The 17764-nt window shown below is 42.8% G+C and overlaps 1 protein-coding gene across 2 annotated transcripts in view; it reads right to left on the reverse strand.

Moving 5' to 3' along the window:
• Positions 1 to 5462: 5462 nt before the first annotated feature.
• Positions 5463 to 17764, reverse strand: part of PARG (poly(ADP-ribose) glycohydrolase) — a 116496-nt gene continuing 104194 nt past the window's right edge. For both annotated transcript variants that reach the window (XM_075841758.1, XM_075841759.1), the window contains 2 exons: positions 7003 to 7131; positions 5463 to 6282 (listed from right to left, as the gene is read on the reverse strand). In XM_075841758.1, the coding sequence (XP_075697873.1) occupies positions 6170 to 6282; positions 7003 to 7131 (242 nt within the window). In that variant the 3' untranslated portion in view covers positions 5463 to 6169. The remainder of the gene's footprint in view (positions 6283 to 7002; positions 7132 to 17764) is intronic.

Raw genomic sequence — 17764 nt, forward strand, 5'->3', positions numbered from 1 at the left:
AGTGGTTGTGCTAAATGCTGCAATATCTGCACAGCAGCGACGTTAAACTGGGACCTTGAACTATTTCTGGGAGTTGATTAAATGTTGAAATGTATCAGGAATAGCCAAAGAATGGAGCAAATGAAAAAGACTGTCAAGAAACGGAACAAATGGATTAAAGGCCCTTCCTTTAAGGTTATTTTAAAGTGACTCTCTTAAATACCATCACAATATATGGCTAGTGCAGGAAATCAATAGGGGGGTGACCAGATGGAGATGGAGTTTAGTAATGAAAATAAACTGCCACATTGTTAAATTAGACAATGTCCTCATATGAGTAATGGATGTTCCTGCACCCGAGGCCTTGTAAGGAAGCAGCGGGTGTAAAGACCAACATCACTGCAGCTTTTTTTTTTTTTTGTCCTGTTTGCAAATGTCTTGTAGCGCTATGTAGTCACGTGTATTGGCTTACCTGGTGCTGTATTTTAAAGATGGCCGCTCAGATCCGGGCTGCCGTTGGGTCACGTAATCTTCAATCCGACTCCGTTTCCTACAGCGTCTACTGTAGAACCCGGAGGTCAGTCTCTCAATGCAAGTCTATGTCACATCGACGGAGATCACATTACCCACCGGCAGCCCGTGATATACAGCACCAGGTAAGCCGATACACAGGACTACGTGATACTACATTACATTTGCAAAAGGGAGGTGGGCGGGAGAAAAATAAACGCTTTAATGGGGCACAGGTATTTATACTGGGAATGGACAAAAAGCAGGGCTTGCCAAAAAGGAGTATGCAATTTACTGAAGAAGCACGTGAGAAGCTGAACAACTTTCTAGCTGGAGCTAAACAAAGAACGTTCACAATCCGTAGGAATACAAATTCGAATGGCTTTATAGTTATATTCAGTCCTGACCGTCTTACTTTACTGGGATTGCGCTATAGGATAAAAGTCTTTGGTGCAGTCGTAGTGGTAGTCATGTTGGCAGATGTAGAACAATCAAATATGTTTATGAAAGTGTACATTAACCAATGTGACCAAAAAAACGCTACCTGAGTACATTTATGGTTTGACCCTACACACTTCGACAATTGGCAGCACTTATTGGACAGTGTCAAAGTGTGTAGGGACATGCGCCATTTACCCAGTGATCAATTTATTGATACATTTCCAGGAGTGACAGAGGAATTGTAAAATGTATTTAGTTATTTCTGATACTTATATAGCGTCAACATATTCCGCAGCACTGTACAGAAGTTGTCCTCACTCATGCCCCCCCCCCCCCCATTGGGGCTCACAATCTATATTTCCCATACGATGCAGAGTTCTACGGAAAGAAGTTCCAGATTTGTTATTTTATGGGGAATTCAAGTTTTTATTAAAACATACAAGTTAGGAGAGTGGACAGGCCCTCTTTAAAGCATACCTTCATTCTTACTAAAGTACTTAGCAGGCAGAATTTCGTCAATATCTTTAGCTAGAGTTTAATGCTCTGTATAATCAATATGCATGGGGGCACATGGAGCCCTTCAGGCTCTGAATTATGGAGCTGTAGCTGTATGGTTCCTCTATACTGCACCATGTTGTCCACTAGAAGCAGTGATTCTAGGGGAGAATACCTCCGTAACGTGGAATGTGAAACCATTTATTCTCATAGATACGTATTTAAGAGTGAAGGGGCCACAGAGCTGCAACCCCTTTATTCTTGGAATCGGTGCAAGTCCCAGAAGCTGGAAACCTCCCCCTACTGATCATAGAGTGATGTCATATCCTAGCGATCATTTTAGAAGATAGGTATACCCTTTTAGGGCTGCATAAAGATGAGCACGAGGGTGGTCTAAAACGGCCTGACGTGGGCCGTGTAAACGAGCGCCGATCAAGACAGCACGTTGATCGGCGCTCATTTGCTCCTGTCATGGAGCTATGTATGGGGACGAGTGCTCGTTACTCCTATCGCTCGTCCCCATACTTTTCGATCATATCCGCAGCGCGTCTCCCTGTTTACACAGATGTGCTGCCGACACTGATAATATTTTGGGCAAATTCGCAGTGGTTTTGAAAAAAATGTAAAAATCTGTTTTCTATAGCAACAGTTCTAGAGATGTGTAGCGGTGTTGTAATAATGCAGCTTGTAGATCTATCTCAATCGATCGATCTGATCTATTTATCTGTCATCTTATATTATCCTGAAGTCCGGTGGAAAATCCATTGAAATTTAACATGGAAATATTTCATTATGTAATATCTGAACGGTTATAATATGGTTTGAGAGCACAGCAGACAAAGCAATTGTTCAATATCTATAGTAAAACAATAAATTACAAAATATAAATGCATGAGGCATATTTTATTCATTTTAGTGCAGGAGATTATGAGGAAAAGGTCAAATAAAAAAAACGTTTCGTTTCCAGACACACGCCTCACCGGCGGGAAATACTTACTGTGATCACCATCGCACCACACGCTTGAGGACAGTTGTTTAAAGACCCCTCTCTGTTCAACTCTCCAGGATACGAATTTATTAATATAAAGCAAGAGACGTAAAGGAGAATTTTACAGGTTCAATTGGAGAACCAGAGAATCTGAATAGTAACAACATGCTATTAACATTTTCATTATTTGTCTTAGGCCTCATGCACACGACCGTATTTTTTCCCACCCGTAAATACTGGCGTAAATACGGGTCCGGTGTCACACGTATTCCACCCGTTTTGCACCAGTATTTACGAATCCGTGCCCGTAAATATGGGTCCGGTGTCACACGTATTCCACCCGTATTTACGGGCACGTTTTTGGCGGCAAAATAGCACTGCACTAATCGGCAGCCCCTTCTCTCTATCAGTGCAGGATAGAGAGAAGGGACAGCCTTTTCTGTAATAAAAGTTAAAGAAATTCATACTTACCCGGCCGTTGTCTTGGTGACGCGTCCCTCTCTTCACATCCAGCCCGACATCCCTGGATGACGCGGCAGTCCATGTGACCGCTGCAGCCTGTGATTGACCTGTGATTGGCTGCAGCGGTCACATGGCCTGAAACGTCATCCAGGACGTCGGGCCGGATGTCGAGAGGGACGCGTCACCAAGGCAACGGGCGGGAGACCGGACTGGAGGAAGCAGGAAGTTCTCGGTAAGTATGAACGTCTTTTATTTTTATTTTTTACAGGTTTATACTGATCGGTAGTCACTGTCCAGGGTGCTGAAAGAGTTACTGCCGATCAGTTAACTCTTTCAGCTCCCTGGACAGTGACTATTTACTGACGTCGCTTAGCAACGCTGCCGTAATGACGGGTGCACACATGTAGCCACCCGTCATTACGAGAGCTCCATAGACTTCTATGGACTGTCCGTGCCGTTATTACGGCCTGAAATAGGACATGTTCTATCTTTTTCAACGGCACGGGCACCTTCCCGTGAGAAAACGGGACGGCACCCGTCGCCAATAGAAGTCTATGAGATCGTTATTACGACCCGTAATAACGGGAGTTTTTACGGTCGTGTGCATGAGGCCTTGAGAGAGGAGAGAGGGAAGAGGAGAGAGGGAAGAGGAGAGAGGGAAGAGGAGAGAGGGAAGAGAGAGACACAGCCACAGCCATAACATTAAAACCAGTGACAGGTGGTGAAGAACATGGATTATTTTGTTACGATGGCGCCATATATTAGGCAGCAGGCAAACAGTCCATTTTAGAACTTGATGTATTAGAAGCAGGAAAAATGGGCAAGCGTAAGGATCTGTGCGACCTTGACCAGAGCCAAATTATGATGGCTAGACGACTGGGTCAGAGCATCTCCAAAATGTCAGGTCTTGTGGGGTGCTTCCATCATGATGTGGTTAATACCTACCAAAACTGGTGCAAGGAAGGACAACCGGTAAAACGGCGACAGGGTCATGGGCAGCAAAAAGCTTATTGATTCGCATGGGGATCGAATGCTAGTCCGAACCCAAAGAAAGCTACTGTAGCACGAATTGCTGAAAACTCTGTCTAGGAAAGAAAGATGTCGGAACACACAGTGCATCGCAGCTTGCTGTGTTTGGGGCAGTGTAGCCGCAGACCGGCCAGAATGCCCATAGTGAACCCTGCCCACCACTGAAAGAGTTTACAATGTGCAGATGAGCATCAGAACCGCACCATGGAGCAATGGAAGAAGGTGGCCGGGTTTGATGAAGCACATCTTCTTTTACATCATGGAGGTGGCCAGGTGCATGTACAGCACTTACCTGTGTAAGAGATGCCACGAGGATGCGCTATGGGAAAAAGACAAGCCGTCGGAGGCAGGGTGATGCTCTGGGCAATGTTCTGCTGGGAAACCTTGGGTCCTGGTACTCATGTGGATGTTACTTTGACACGTACCACCTACCCAAACATTGTTGCCGACCAAGTTCAGGAAGTGTCAACTTTATTTCACCGACCCACCAGCAGCTAATTGCGAGGCGCTTTGCTGTGGCATTTATTTCATCATTTTTGTTGACACTAAGAATAAGTTCTCAGATACAAATTTCTTTGTGTGCCTATCCATGTGGTGGGGGCTAATTGTGGTAGCCCCACGGTATCATTGAATAACTTCGATCAATAAATCCCCAAAGTTTTTACCAGGATGACAATGAAGTCTGGGAGCTTTGTTCTATGATCAGTTGACAAACACTTGGGTGGCTTGGTCGGGATTTCTTGGGGATGAAGCGCTGGATGCTACCATGGCCTCTTCCATGTCTTCTAGATATTGTGGATGCCCTCCCTATGTTACAGGGGCTGTATTGACCTCTGATATATTTGTACATGGTAACTAGATCACCTCTAAAGAGTCTATTTTCCAAATTCAATAACGACAATTTTGCGAATCATTCTTTACAATGACATTCTATGAAGTTCCTTCAGTTCTGCTATACACTGGTCCCCAAAACCTTACATAACATCCCATGTGTGATCGGACTAGTAATTTAAATTGTTTAAATGCACTTTTCGACCCATTTTGATGTGCCCCATAAACTCATCTGCCTCGCATTGGTTACTACATTTCAGCTTATTACCCACTAGAATGTCCCAAGTCAGTGTCGGGGATACCAACTGGTATTTCATTAAATTGACTATGTTGTTCTAATCTTATACTTTTTATCATTAGAGTATCCACTTCTTATTCGGGTGCACCAATGAAACAGTCCACAAGCATCTTATGACACATTACCCAACTAGATTGCCCTTCTCTATTAGGGTATATTGATGTCCTGGGGGTGGTGGAGCAGTGTCCCACTACCAGGGCCCCCCTAATTAGCTTTTTACAGTAATTGCTGGGGCTGGCTTATTTTTAGAAGTGTCTTTTTGGGCAAAACCCTCCCAAGGCTAAAACCATCGGAACCTCATAGTATTTCCTAGACGCAACCTCAATGTCTTTTTATTAAAAAAAAAACATTTACTGTAATTTTAGTTCTTCTTTATCTGTAAGAGAAAAAGTTTTGAGACATTTCTACTCCAAATAAAGACAGACAATCTTATTTTTCTTATATTTTATTAATGGTCAAGTCTGATTACTTGGAATCCACTGTAATATTCTGCCATCATAAAACTCAACAGCGTGTGCAATTCCAACCGTAGTTTGCTTCCCAGGTGAATGTTGTAAACGCTTGCACTTGAGAGGTCAGCCATGTACCATGTAGAGCTGCACTGGTCCATCCAGAAGACTGATCAGAAGGGTCGGAGTCCTCAGGAACTACTAGTGACTTACCACTCCCATGATATCAGCGGGCATCAAAGATTGGGCAAGTGGTTAAGACACAGAAACCATTCTTAAAACAGTCCCTACAGAACTAACCAAACCAGATGGTGACGCATTGTGGCATTATCAAATGGATGAAGCAGTGGCAGTTCTACAATCACACACATCATATGGACATTCAGCGGTTGGCATAGCAGAGTAATGCATTTGTCCTTGTAAGAATCTAATAAAATAATTATGAAATCTGAAATAAGAAAAATCAATGGAAAAAAATCTTCCAATCAAGCGTAATACATCTTAAAAACGTAACAATAGAAACACAGCCCTAAAAGGATTTTATTTCAATTAGCACAGAGGACTAAATTGCACTGTTATATACACAGGTTATACTAGTCCATATATTACACCCAGCAGTTTAAACAGGTTATTGTGGTGGAAGAGAGCAAAGCAATGATTTTGCCGAGAGTCCTTTGCCGCCATGTCTTAGGGTTGTAAAGTGCCGTAAATAAAAGCGTACAACTTTGTCTCTGGTCTTAGCGGAAAAGAGTCCTTGCATACATCAATGTAATAGTTCAGCAGCAGCTTGTAAATGTCACCTGAAAACGACAAGAGAGAACAAATACGGTATATTTAAAAGCACAACTATACAAAAAGTCTATATTAAAAGTAGGAGATGCCGGTCACGTGTATGAGTTCTGCTCCTATAGAAGGGATACCCTGCGCAAAAGATGAAAATACAGCTACTGCCTGTAAAGGAGGATCAGCCCCAAAAATCTCACCTACATTGTTCCCTGCTGATGGAGGGAATAAATGTCTTCTGACATCCTGAATGGTGGTCATGACCGGCCTGGGGACCTGGACAGGAAAACGGTAACATCTGTGCTGGTGAACACAGGGAGTCAATTCCTATTCAGGTTCCGGGGCGGGTTGACCACTGCAAGGATGTGAGAGTACAGGCGAGCTGCAAGAGGAGACGCCTTCCATCCTTTGATTTACAGGGGCAATGAGGGTGGGACTTGGTGGGCCCCCCCAACTTTGAAGAGTAGCTTTATTTTAAGCTTTTGCCTGTATCACCTTCAGCACGATGAAGCATGAGAATAGCAGATGCATGCCAACTGCACCCACATCAAGAAATTCAGGAGCCAAACATAAATAAAACATACTCCTGGTTTCCATAGAGAGGGCGTGCATGCGAGCGGTCATATAGGGACTGAAAACAGGGACTGAAAAGTAGGTCTGATTGACAGGTCACGAGTGTCAGATATGTGGAAATATATATTATATATATATATATAGTCAATATGAAAAGTACTCACCCACAGATTTATTGTTCTCAACAAGGAAGCTGTGCATTCTGTGAACTTCATGCATTAACTCTTTGTCACGAAAGGTGAAATACACAACATCTCGTCCAGTCTCTGCAGCGGCCAGAAGCTGAATTAAGGCTGAAAAATAAAAAGGGTGATCACTATCAATCTGTACATGACAGGTAATGGACAGAAATTGGCTTTTTTGAGGAAGCTGGCAGCTCATGTTCTGATTTTTTGTATTGGGGCCTCTCAAGTTTCATCATGAACTTCTGCAACACCCACCCACTCTTTTGATGGTAGGAGGTGCAGGTGCTTAATCTACAGCTCCTGTTTTTAGAGCAGGCTCCCGATTATGGTTGGGATCTGGGGAACCTCCCATTCCGGTCATTTAACCCTTTGATCACTGCGGGCCATGAACACTATATGATCAAAAGGACTACATGATCAAGCCCAACCCCCTTTGATCGAGTCACCGTGTTTCCTGGTGACCTGATCGGACTCTCCAGTCAGCCATTGGGACCTAAAAAGGTCAGAGGACTGTCAGTAAACCTGCTGTCAGAGCACACGATGTGCTGCCCTAACAGCAGCCTGTGTCATAGAGGATCAGTGTGTTTGGTGCAACAGTCTAAGGGTATGTTCACATGGCAAATGAAAAATGGCCGTAAAATACGGAGCGGTTTTCAAGGGAAAACAGCCCCTGATTTTCAGCCGTTTTTTATACATCAAGCGTTTTTAAGGCTGTTTTTGGAGCGGTTTTTCTATTGGCCCAATGAAAAACGGCTCCAAAAACAGCTCAAGAAGTGAAAAGAACTTCTTTTTACGAGACCTTTTTTCAAAAGGTTGCGTAAAAAACCAAACATTCAGCCTCCATATTTTTAGCTGTTTTTCGGGAAAAACAGCTAAAATAAGCCGTGTGCACATACCCTTATAGTGTCAGTACTGATCAGGCAATGTCAGACTGTGTAGATAGACAACCTATTGACAAAGATGATGATAAGATTGTCAATAATTCATTTCTAAAAGGCATACCAGTTCAAAGAAAAGCTAAAAATTGTATTTTATGGGCAATACAAGTATTTACTTAAGCCTTATTCACACCAACATATTTCTCGTCAGTGTGCTGTTCGTTTTAACACTGATCCATAAAGTCAATGGAGTAATTCACGCATCGCTTTTTGTTTTTTCAAGGAGCGAGTATCCGTTGCGAGAAACTCACAGCATATCCTATTCTGGTCCGTTTTTGTGGATCAGGCTCATCAATTAAAGTCGATGGGTGCCTGAAAAAACGGACAGCACACAGTTTTTTTTCCACGGATCAGTTGCTAAAGAAACGCAGAAAAATAATATAAAACTAGGTGCTTGCAGAGGAGAACCCACACTGATGCAAACATGAACATTCATGTGGATGAAAAAGTTCAGTCTTTTGCAGATGCAAATAGAACACGCTCGTGTGTAGCCTATGGCTACATTCACACGACAGTGAAAACCGGCCGTTTTTTGGACATTTTCACGGCCGGACGGCCCCCATAGAAGTAAATGGATCAGTTTTTACTGGCCGTCTTTCAGGAAACAATCCTTGTAACGGCTGGTAAAAACGAATCCTGGCCGAGGAATCCCCGCACACAGGAGCTACTTTGAGCGCTGAGCCCGGGGAAGCACTTGACATTACTATCCATATAAGGACAGTGAAGTCAGGGCTTTCAACAATGGAATCCCCGGTCAGAGCATTGCAAGATCTCTGGCTGGGGATTCCTGTCTATTAGATAGCACCCCTGCATGTAGATAGCACCCCCTGCCTGAAGATAGCAACCCCCCCCCCCATCCACCGTAGATAGCACCACTGTAGCTCCCTGAAGGAGCGGAATCTCAGACGGCCAGACCCCGCTCTGGCAGGGAATTTCGCTCCTGGAAAAGCCCCCCGGTGTCACTATCCATATATGGACAGGAACGTCAAGGGGTTACTCCCAGAGCGGAATCCCCAACCAGCGCTGACAGGGGATTTTGCTCCTGGAATCCATTCTGCTCTCCTGACGTCACTGTCCATATATGGACAGAGACATCAGGGGCTCAGTCTATGAGGAATCCCCGGCTAGAGGGATTCTGCTCCTACAGTGGCACCATCTACAGGGGAAGGGGGGTGGTATCTGCAAGTTCGCGTGCCATCTACAGGGCAAGTGCCATCTACAGGGGGTGCATGGCACTATCTACAAGGGATACTGTGGCACTATCCACAATGGGCACTGTTGCACTGTGGGCACTGGCACTTTACAGTGAAGGAAATAAGTATTTGATCCCTTGCTGATTTTGTAAGTTTGCCCACTGTCAAAGACATGAACACTCTAGAATTTTTAGGCTAGGTTAATTTTACCAGTGAGAGATAGATGATATAAAAAAAAAAAAAAAAAAGAAAAATCACATTGTCAAAATTATATATATTTATTTGCATTGTGCACAGAGAAATAAGTATTTGATCCCTTTGGCAAACAAGACTTAATACTTGGTGGCAAAACCCTTGTTGGCAAGCACAGCAGTCAGACGTTTTTTGAAGTTGATGATGAGGTTTGCACACATGTTAGATGGAATTTTAGCCCACTCCTCTTTGCAGATCATCTGTAAATCATTAAAATTTCGAGGCTGTCGCTTGGCAACTCGGATCTTCAGCTCCCTTCATAAGTTTTCGATGGGATTAAGGTCTGGAGACTGGCTAGGCCACTTCATGACCTTAATGTGCTTCTTTTTGAGCCACTCCTTTGTTGCCTTGGCTGTATGTTTCGGGTCATTGTCGTGCTGGAAGACCCAGCCACGAGCCATTTTTAATGTCCTGGTGGAGGGAATGAGGTTGTCACTCAGGATTTGACGGTGCATGGCTCCATCCATTCTCCCATTGATGCGGTGAAGTAGTCCTGTGCCCTTAGCAGAGAAACACCCCCAAAACATAATGTTTCCACCTCCATGCTTGACAGTGGGGACGGTGTTCTTTGGGTCATATGCAGCATTTCTCTTCCTCCAAACACAGCGAGTTGAGTTAATGCCAAAGAGCTCAATTTTAGTCTCATCTGACCACAGCACCTTCTACCAATCACTCTCAGAATCATCCAGTTGTTCAGTTGCAAACTTCAGACGGGCCTGTACATGTGCCTTCTTGAGCAGGGGGACCTTGCGGGCACTGCAGGATTTTAATCCATTACGGCGTAATGTGTTACCAATGGTTTTCTTGGTGACTGTGGTCCCAGCTGCCTTGAGATCATTAACAAGTTCCCCCCGTGTAGTTTTCGGCTGAGCTCTCACCTTCCTCAGGATCAAGGATACCCCACGAGGTGAGATTTTGCATGGAGCCCCAGATCGATGTCGATTGACAGTCATTTTGTATGTCTTCCATTTTCTTACTATTGCACCAACAGTTGTCTCTTTCTCACCCAGCGTCTTACTTATGGTTTTGTAGCCCATTCCAGCCTTGTGCAGGTCTATGATCTTGTCCCTGACATCCTTAGAAAGCTCTTTGGTCTTGCCCATGTTGTAGAGGTTAGAGTCAGACTGATTCATTGAGTCTGTGGACAGGAGTCTTTTATACAGGTGACCATGTAAGACAGCTGTCTTTAATGCAGGCACCAAGTTGATTTGGAGTGTGTAACTGGTCTGGAGGAGGCTGAACTCTTAATGGTTGGTAGGGGATCAAATACTTATTTCTCTGTGCACAATGCAAATAAATATATATAATTTTGACTGTGATTTTCTTTTTTTTTTTTTTTTTATATAATCTATCTCTCACTGGTAAAATTAACCTAGCCTAAAAATTCTAGACTGTTCATGTCTTTGACAGTGGGCAAACTTACAAAATCAGCAAGGGATCAAATACTTATTTCCTTCACTGTATATGTGGGCACTGTGGCACTATCTACAGTGGGCACTATCTACAGGGACATTGCAGCACTATCTACATGGGCACTGTGGTGTTTTTAGGGGGTTGGGACGAAAAAAATAACCTGACAAACGAAATCCATCCCTTTTTTTTTTTTTTTTTAACGGGCCATGAAAAACTGACGGCAAACTGCCATCAAAACGGACAGACTGACTGGAAATGGATGAAAATTTAGAGACGCACGGATGCAAAATGGCCATGAAAAACTGACAGTTGATCCGTTTTTAATGGCCATTATTTCACGGTCGTGTGAATGTAGCCTAAAACAGACATGTCAGGAGAGCTAGAAAGGAGCAAATTCATTAACCCCTTCGCGCTCAGGTCAGTACTATTACGTCCTGCTGAGCGCATCGTTCGCGGTCAGCTCAGTAATAGTACTGACCTGAGTTAACACGGCGCCATCTTTCCCCGGCGCGTGTCTGAGCTGTGATACCTGCTGTTTCCGACAGCAGACTATCACAGCTTAGTGTGCAGGGACCGATCGCGGTGGTCCCCGCCGATTAACCCCTTAGAAGCCGCGTTCAATAGCGATCGCGGCTTCTTAGGGGTTAAGCTGCCATCGCCGGCCTGCTACACGATAGTGGGCCGCGATGGCTACTATGGCAACCAGAATCCTAACAATGGACTCTGGCTACGCCATCGACGGAAGCCTAGTGGGTCCTGACAATGTCAGGACCCACTATGCTTGCTGTCAGCGAACAGCTGACAGTTCTAATACACTGCACTACGTATGTAGTGCAATGTATTAGAATAGCGATCAGGGCCTCCTGCCCTCATGTCCCCTAGCGGGACAAAGTAAAAAAAGTGTAAAAAAGTAAAAATAAGAAAATAAAAGTTTTAAAAGTGCTAAAAGTAAAAATCCCCCTTTTTCCCTTATCAGTCCTTTATTATGAATAAAAATATATAAACAAATAAACTATACATAATTGGCATCGCCGCGTCCGTAACGGCCTGAACTACATAACGATGTCGTTATTTATCCCGCGCGGTGAACGCCGTAAAAGAAAATAATAATAAACCGAACCACAATCACAATTGTTTGGTCACTTCACCTCCCAAAAAATGGAATAAAAAGAGATCAAAAAGTCGCATGTACCTAAAAATGGTACTGATCGAAACTACAGTTCGTTACGCAAAAAATAAGTCTTTGCACGACTTTCCTGATGGAAAAATAAAACAGTTCTGGCTCTTAGAATAAGGTAACACAAAAAGTAAATTATACTTTACAAAATGTATTTTATTGTGCAAACGCCATAAGACATGAAAAAAAACTATAAACATCTGGTATCGCCGTAATCGTATCGCCGCGCAGAATAAAGTGAATATGTCATTTATAGCGCACGGTGAACGCTGTAAAAAAAATAGAATAAAAAACAATAGTAAAATTGCTGTATTTTAGTCACCACGCCACCTAAAAATAGAATAAAAACTGATCAAAAAGTCACATGCACCCCATGAAAACGGCAATGGATTCCTCAAGGGGTCTAGTTTCCAAAAAGGGGTCACTTTTGGGGGGTTTCCACTGTTTTAGCACCACAAGACCTCTTCAAACCGGACATGGTGCCTAATAAATTAAATTAAATGTCACCTCTACTTTGCTCTAAATTCCTGTGAAACACCTAAAGGGTTAATAAACTTTCTAAATGCTGTTGTGAATACTTTGAGGGGTCTAGTTTCTGAAATGGGGTGTTTGATAAGGGTGTCTAATATATGGGCCCCTCAAAGCAACTTCAGATCTGAGCTGGAAACTAAAAAATAAAATAAAAATGAGGCAATACTTCGCTTCTTACATTATACTGATAATGAGCCGTGCCCACCCCGAGATGACCCCAGTTTTGACCGTTTGTATAAACGGAGACCCCTATTAGACCGTTTCAGTGCCCGGTTTTCCCAAGCATACACCCCAGAGAATTGTATTTCTATTGATGAGTCCTTGATACATTTTAAAGGAAGGGTTCAATTCCGCAAGTACCTGCCGGGTAGGAGGGCAAGGTATGGCGTGAAGATGTATAAGCTGTGCGAGAGTGCATCAGGGTAAACCTACAAATTTAGGATATATGAAGGAAAGGACACCAGTATTCAGCCCCCAGAATGCCCCCCCCCCCCTTTACTGGGAGTTAATGCAAAAATTGTGTGGGATTTGGTGCACCCACTGCTGGACCAGGGTTACCACCTCTACCTGGATAATTTTTATACCAGCGTCCCACTCTTCAACTGCCTCGCTTCCAGAAGTCCTGCGGCATGCGGCACTGCTAGAAGAAATCTGAGAGGCCTCCCTAAGACTCTGCTTGGGCAAACAAGAAGGGGTGAGAGCTGGGCACATTCTAGCGGCAACATATTGTGTGTCACTTACAAGACAAGAGAGATGTCCCACCAGTACCCATGTACCTGTACGAGGTACCAGTACAGACACCCCCAAACCAGACTGCATCCTGGACTACAATAGGTACATTGGAGGGGTGGACTTGTCAGATCAAGTCCTGAAGCCCTAGAGTACTTCTGGAAGCGGAGCCAAATTTCACTCTGCACCAACTGCTGCGCATTATCTTTTACACAATACCTGTGGGGTCAAAATGCTCACTATACCTCTAGATGAATGCCTTAAGGGGTGTAGATTTTAAAACAGGGTCACTTCTCGGGGGTTTCAACTGTACCGGTACCTTAGGGGCTTCTGCGTACAAGACTTAGCACCAGAAAAGCTCCAGTAGGCCAAATGGTGGTCCTTTCCTTCTGAGCCCTGCCGTGTGCCCAGGCAGCTAGTAACAGCCACATGTAGGGTATTGCCGTACCCGGGAGAACCCACATTACAGTTTATGGTGTGTATGTCTCCGGTGGCACATGCTGGGCACAATATATCGGACACTGACATGGCATATATATAGAAAATTGCAAATCTCACTCTGCACCATCTGTTGCGCATTATCTTTTACACAATACCTGTGGGGTCAAAATGCTCACTACACCTATAGATGAATTACTTAAGGGGTGTAGTTTTTAAAACGGGGTCACTTCTCGGGGGTTTCAACTGTACTGATACCTCAGGGGCTTCTGCACACATGACTTAGCACCAGAAAATTCCCAGTAGGCCACATGGTGGTCCTTTCCTTCTGAGCCCTCCCATGGGCCCAAACGGCAGTTTATCACCACAAATGGGGTATTGCCGCACTCAGGACAAATTGGGCAACAAAATGGGGTATTTTATTCCTTGTGAAAATAAGAAATTTTGAGCCAAAACTACCTCTTATTGGAAAAAATTACATTTTTTTAAATTCACAGCCCAATTCAAATAAATTCTGTGAAAAAACTGTGGGGTCTAAATGGTCACAACACCCATAAATAAATTCCTTGAGGGGTTTTGTTTCAAAAATGGGGTCACTTTTGGTGGGTTTCCATTGTTTTGATACCTCTGAGGCTCTGCAAATGCGACATGGCACACGAAAACCAATCCAGCAAAATCTGGACTCCAAAGAACACATAGCGCTCCTTCCCTTCTGAGTCCTCCCATGGGCCCAAACGGCAGTTTATCACCACAAATGGGGTATTGCCGCACTCAGGACAAATTGGGCAACAAAATGGGGTATTTTGTTCCCTGTGAAAATAAGAAATTCTGATCAAAAATGACATCTTATTGGAAAAATTGTCATTCTTTTAATTTCACAGCCCTATTCAAATAAGCGCTGGGAAAAAACTACGGGGTCAAAATGGGAACAATAACCATAAATGAATTCCTTGAGGGGTGCAGTTTCCAAAATGGGGTCAGTTTTGGGAGATTCCTACTGTTTTGGCACCTCAACACCTCTCCAAACCTGGCATGCTGCCTAAAATATATGCTAATAAAAAAGAAGCACCAAAATGCACTAGGTGCTTCTTTGCTTCTGGGGCTTGTGTTTCAGTCCACGAGCGCACTAGAGGCACATGTGGGACATTTCTGAAAACTGCAGAATCCGGACAATACATATTTAGTAGTGTTTCTCTGGTAAAACCTTCTGTGTTACAGAAAAAAAATTGAATAAAATTGAAATTCAGCAAGAAAAATGAAATTTGCAAATTTCACCTCCACTTTGCTTTAATTCCTGTGAAATGCCTGAAGGGTTAAAAAACTTTCTAAATGCTATTTTGAATACTTTGAGGGGTCTAGTTTTTAAAATTGGGTGTTTTATGGGGGTTTCTAATACATAGGCCCCTCAAAGCCACTTCAGAACTGAACAGGTACCTTAAAAAAAAGGCTTTTGAAATTTTCTTAAAAATATGAGAAATTGCAGTTTATGTTCTAAGCCTTGCAACGTCCAAGAAAAATAAAAAAATGCTCTAAAAACTATGCAGATCTAAAGTAGACTTATGGGAAATGTGAACTAGTAACTATTTTGGCTGGTATAACTATCTGTTTTACAAGCACATGCATTTAAGTTCGGAAAAATGCTATTTTTTTAAATTTTTCTCTACATTTTGCAATTTTTCACAAATAAACACTGAATATATCGACCAAATTTTACCATTAACATAAAGCCCAATATGTCACGAGAAAACAATCTCAGAATCGCTTGGATAGGTTTAAGCATTCCGACGTTATTACCACATAAAGTGAAATATGTCAGATTTAAAAAATGGGCTCTGAGCCTGAAGGCCAAAACTAGGCTGCATCCTTAAGGGGTTAATAATCAGCCATTGTGATTAAGAAGCAAAGATGTCATTTTTAAAGAGATTATTTAGAGAAGATAATAGACTACAAAAAAGTGCAAATATTTTTATTCTAAAGGTATTTGTGCAAAGCCTAAAGGCCCCTTTTACACCGGCCGATAAGCGAGACATCGTTGATCGGCACTCATTTACTCATGTCACACGGAGCTATGGATGGGGACGAGTGGTTGTTACACCGATCGCTCGTCCCCATCTATTATTATCATGTTTACACAGGAGGATGTGCTGCCGACAACGAGAATATTTCAATTTTTTAAAACGATACGACCAGCAGACGATCGAGAATTTGCTTGTTCATCTGCTGATCGTTCTCCTGTTTACACAGGGCAGTTATTGGGAACGAGCGTTATATGAATGATGGTCTGCCTGATAATTGCCCAGTGTAAAACCCCCTAAAATCTTGTGCAAAACTTTTTAAATCCATGAAAAGAGGCAGAAATACCGGCCCTCCTAACACCAGAAACCCTGGCTCAAGGCTGCCGTGAAATCACTCCCCACAACTTGATGTTTAGTCTACACTTCATTAGTTTGAGCCACAATCTACAAGGTGTCGCTGTATTCTCTAATCATGTCCGTACAACTTCCCCGGGACGGCTTGTTGAACAGCTTTTACCTGAAGGGCAAATCAATCATCACTTTCTTTGCTCTTAAATAGATGATTTACAGCCCAGAGGAGCAAATGTATTTGTAGGAAAAACATTATTGTAGCCATTTTTTTTCCTAAACTGATTTTTGTTAAGATTTCAAAATACATATTTTGTATTGTATTATAGACAGTGCAGCAGGGTGTGTGCGCTTTATGGCAGCTGCAAATAGTCAAACAAGTGTCAATAGACACGGGCCATGATCGGCCAAACGAGAATTCACATGAACGCTCATTTCCCTATGTAACGATCAGCCAATCATTGGCTGATCTGCTTGTTTATGTAGCCAACAGTCGGCAGCACATCTCCCTGTGTAAACCGGGAGGTGTGCTGCCGACATAACGGCAATGTGTGGGGACGAACGATCGTAGTAATGATTGCTCGCTTTCATACATAACCGATCATTGCTCCTTGTGAAAAGAGCAAACGAGTGCCAATCAAAGAGCTATCTTTTTGTTCGGCGGTTGTTTTCACAGCCCAAACTGAGCTGTGTAAAAGGAACGTTATACAGTCTTCAGGATGGGCCGTACATTCCAGACTCCAGAGAGGAATGACGGGATGTATACTGAGCCTTATCTAGTCCTCCAGCAGTAGAACAGAGATGCTAACACTGTATCAGTCTACACAACAAAGCTTCAAAGTGAGCTGCAAAACACTGGAAATGTCAGCATAGGGTGTGTGATACAGCGTGAAAACCGGAATGTTGTAGTGTTTTCTTTTTATATGGATGGTCAGATAAAAACAATAAAAATATATTTATACAATAAAAACTGGATTGAAATAATATTTCATTTTCTGATGATGCAATCCCCTCTAACCCTGTGGAAAGAACCAATTTTTGCTTTTGTCATCGGCGCATTTTGAGAGCCATAACTTTTTCCGTCGACATAGCCATATGATGGCTTGTTTTTTGCGGGACGAGTTGTAGTTTTTAATAGCACCATTTAATACCATATAAAGTACGGAGAAACTGAAAAAAAATCTTTGTGAGGTAGAATGGAAAAAAAAAAACTCCATTGTTGTCTTGGGTTTCGATTTTTCGGCTTTCACCGTCCGGTAAAAATGATTGGTTAAGATCGTTCCGTGGGTCAATAGAATTACGGTGAACCAAATTTATATAGTTTTTTAAAAATGTTTTACTCCTTTTATTAAAAGCAAAACGATTCTATAGATTGTAGAGTGTGAGGGCTTGTTTTTTGCGGGGCAAGATGTAGATTTTTGGTATGATTTTGCGGTACGTGTGATTTTTTTTGATCACTTTTTATTCCATTTGTTTAGAAAGAAAGATGACCAAAAAACCAGCAATGGTTGCATCGTGAATATTTTTTTCCCTACAGCATTCACCCAGTGAAAGACGTGGAACTAGCAATAATGTTTACTTTTTTTATTGCTTACATAATTCTTTGTGAAAAATGGGAAAATATTACAACCGGGATCGGTGAAGCCATATTAGGCAGGTGTCAGTTAATTGAAACAGCTGGTACCCACTGCACATGGTCCTGTGCCC

This window comes from Rhinoderma darwinii, chromosome 11 (genome assembly GCF_050947455.1).
Source record: "Rhinoderma darwinii isolate aRhiDar2 chromosome 11, aRhiDar2.hap1, whole genome shotgun sequence".
NCBI classification, from domain to species: Eukaryota; Metazoa; Chordata; class Amphibia; order Anura; family Rhinodermatidae; genus Rhinoderma; species Rhinoderma darwinii.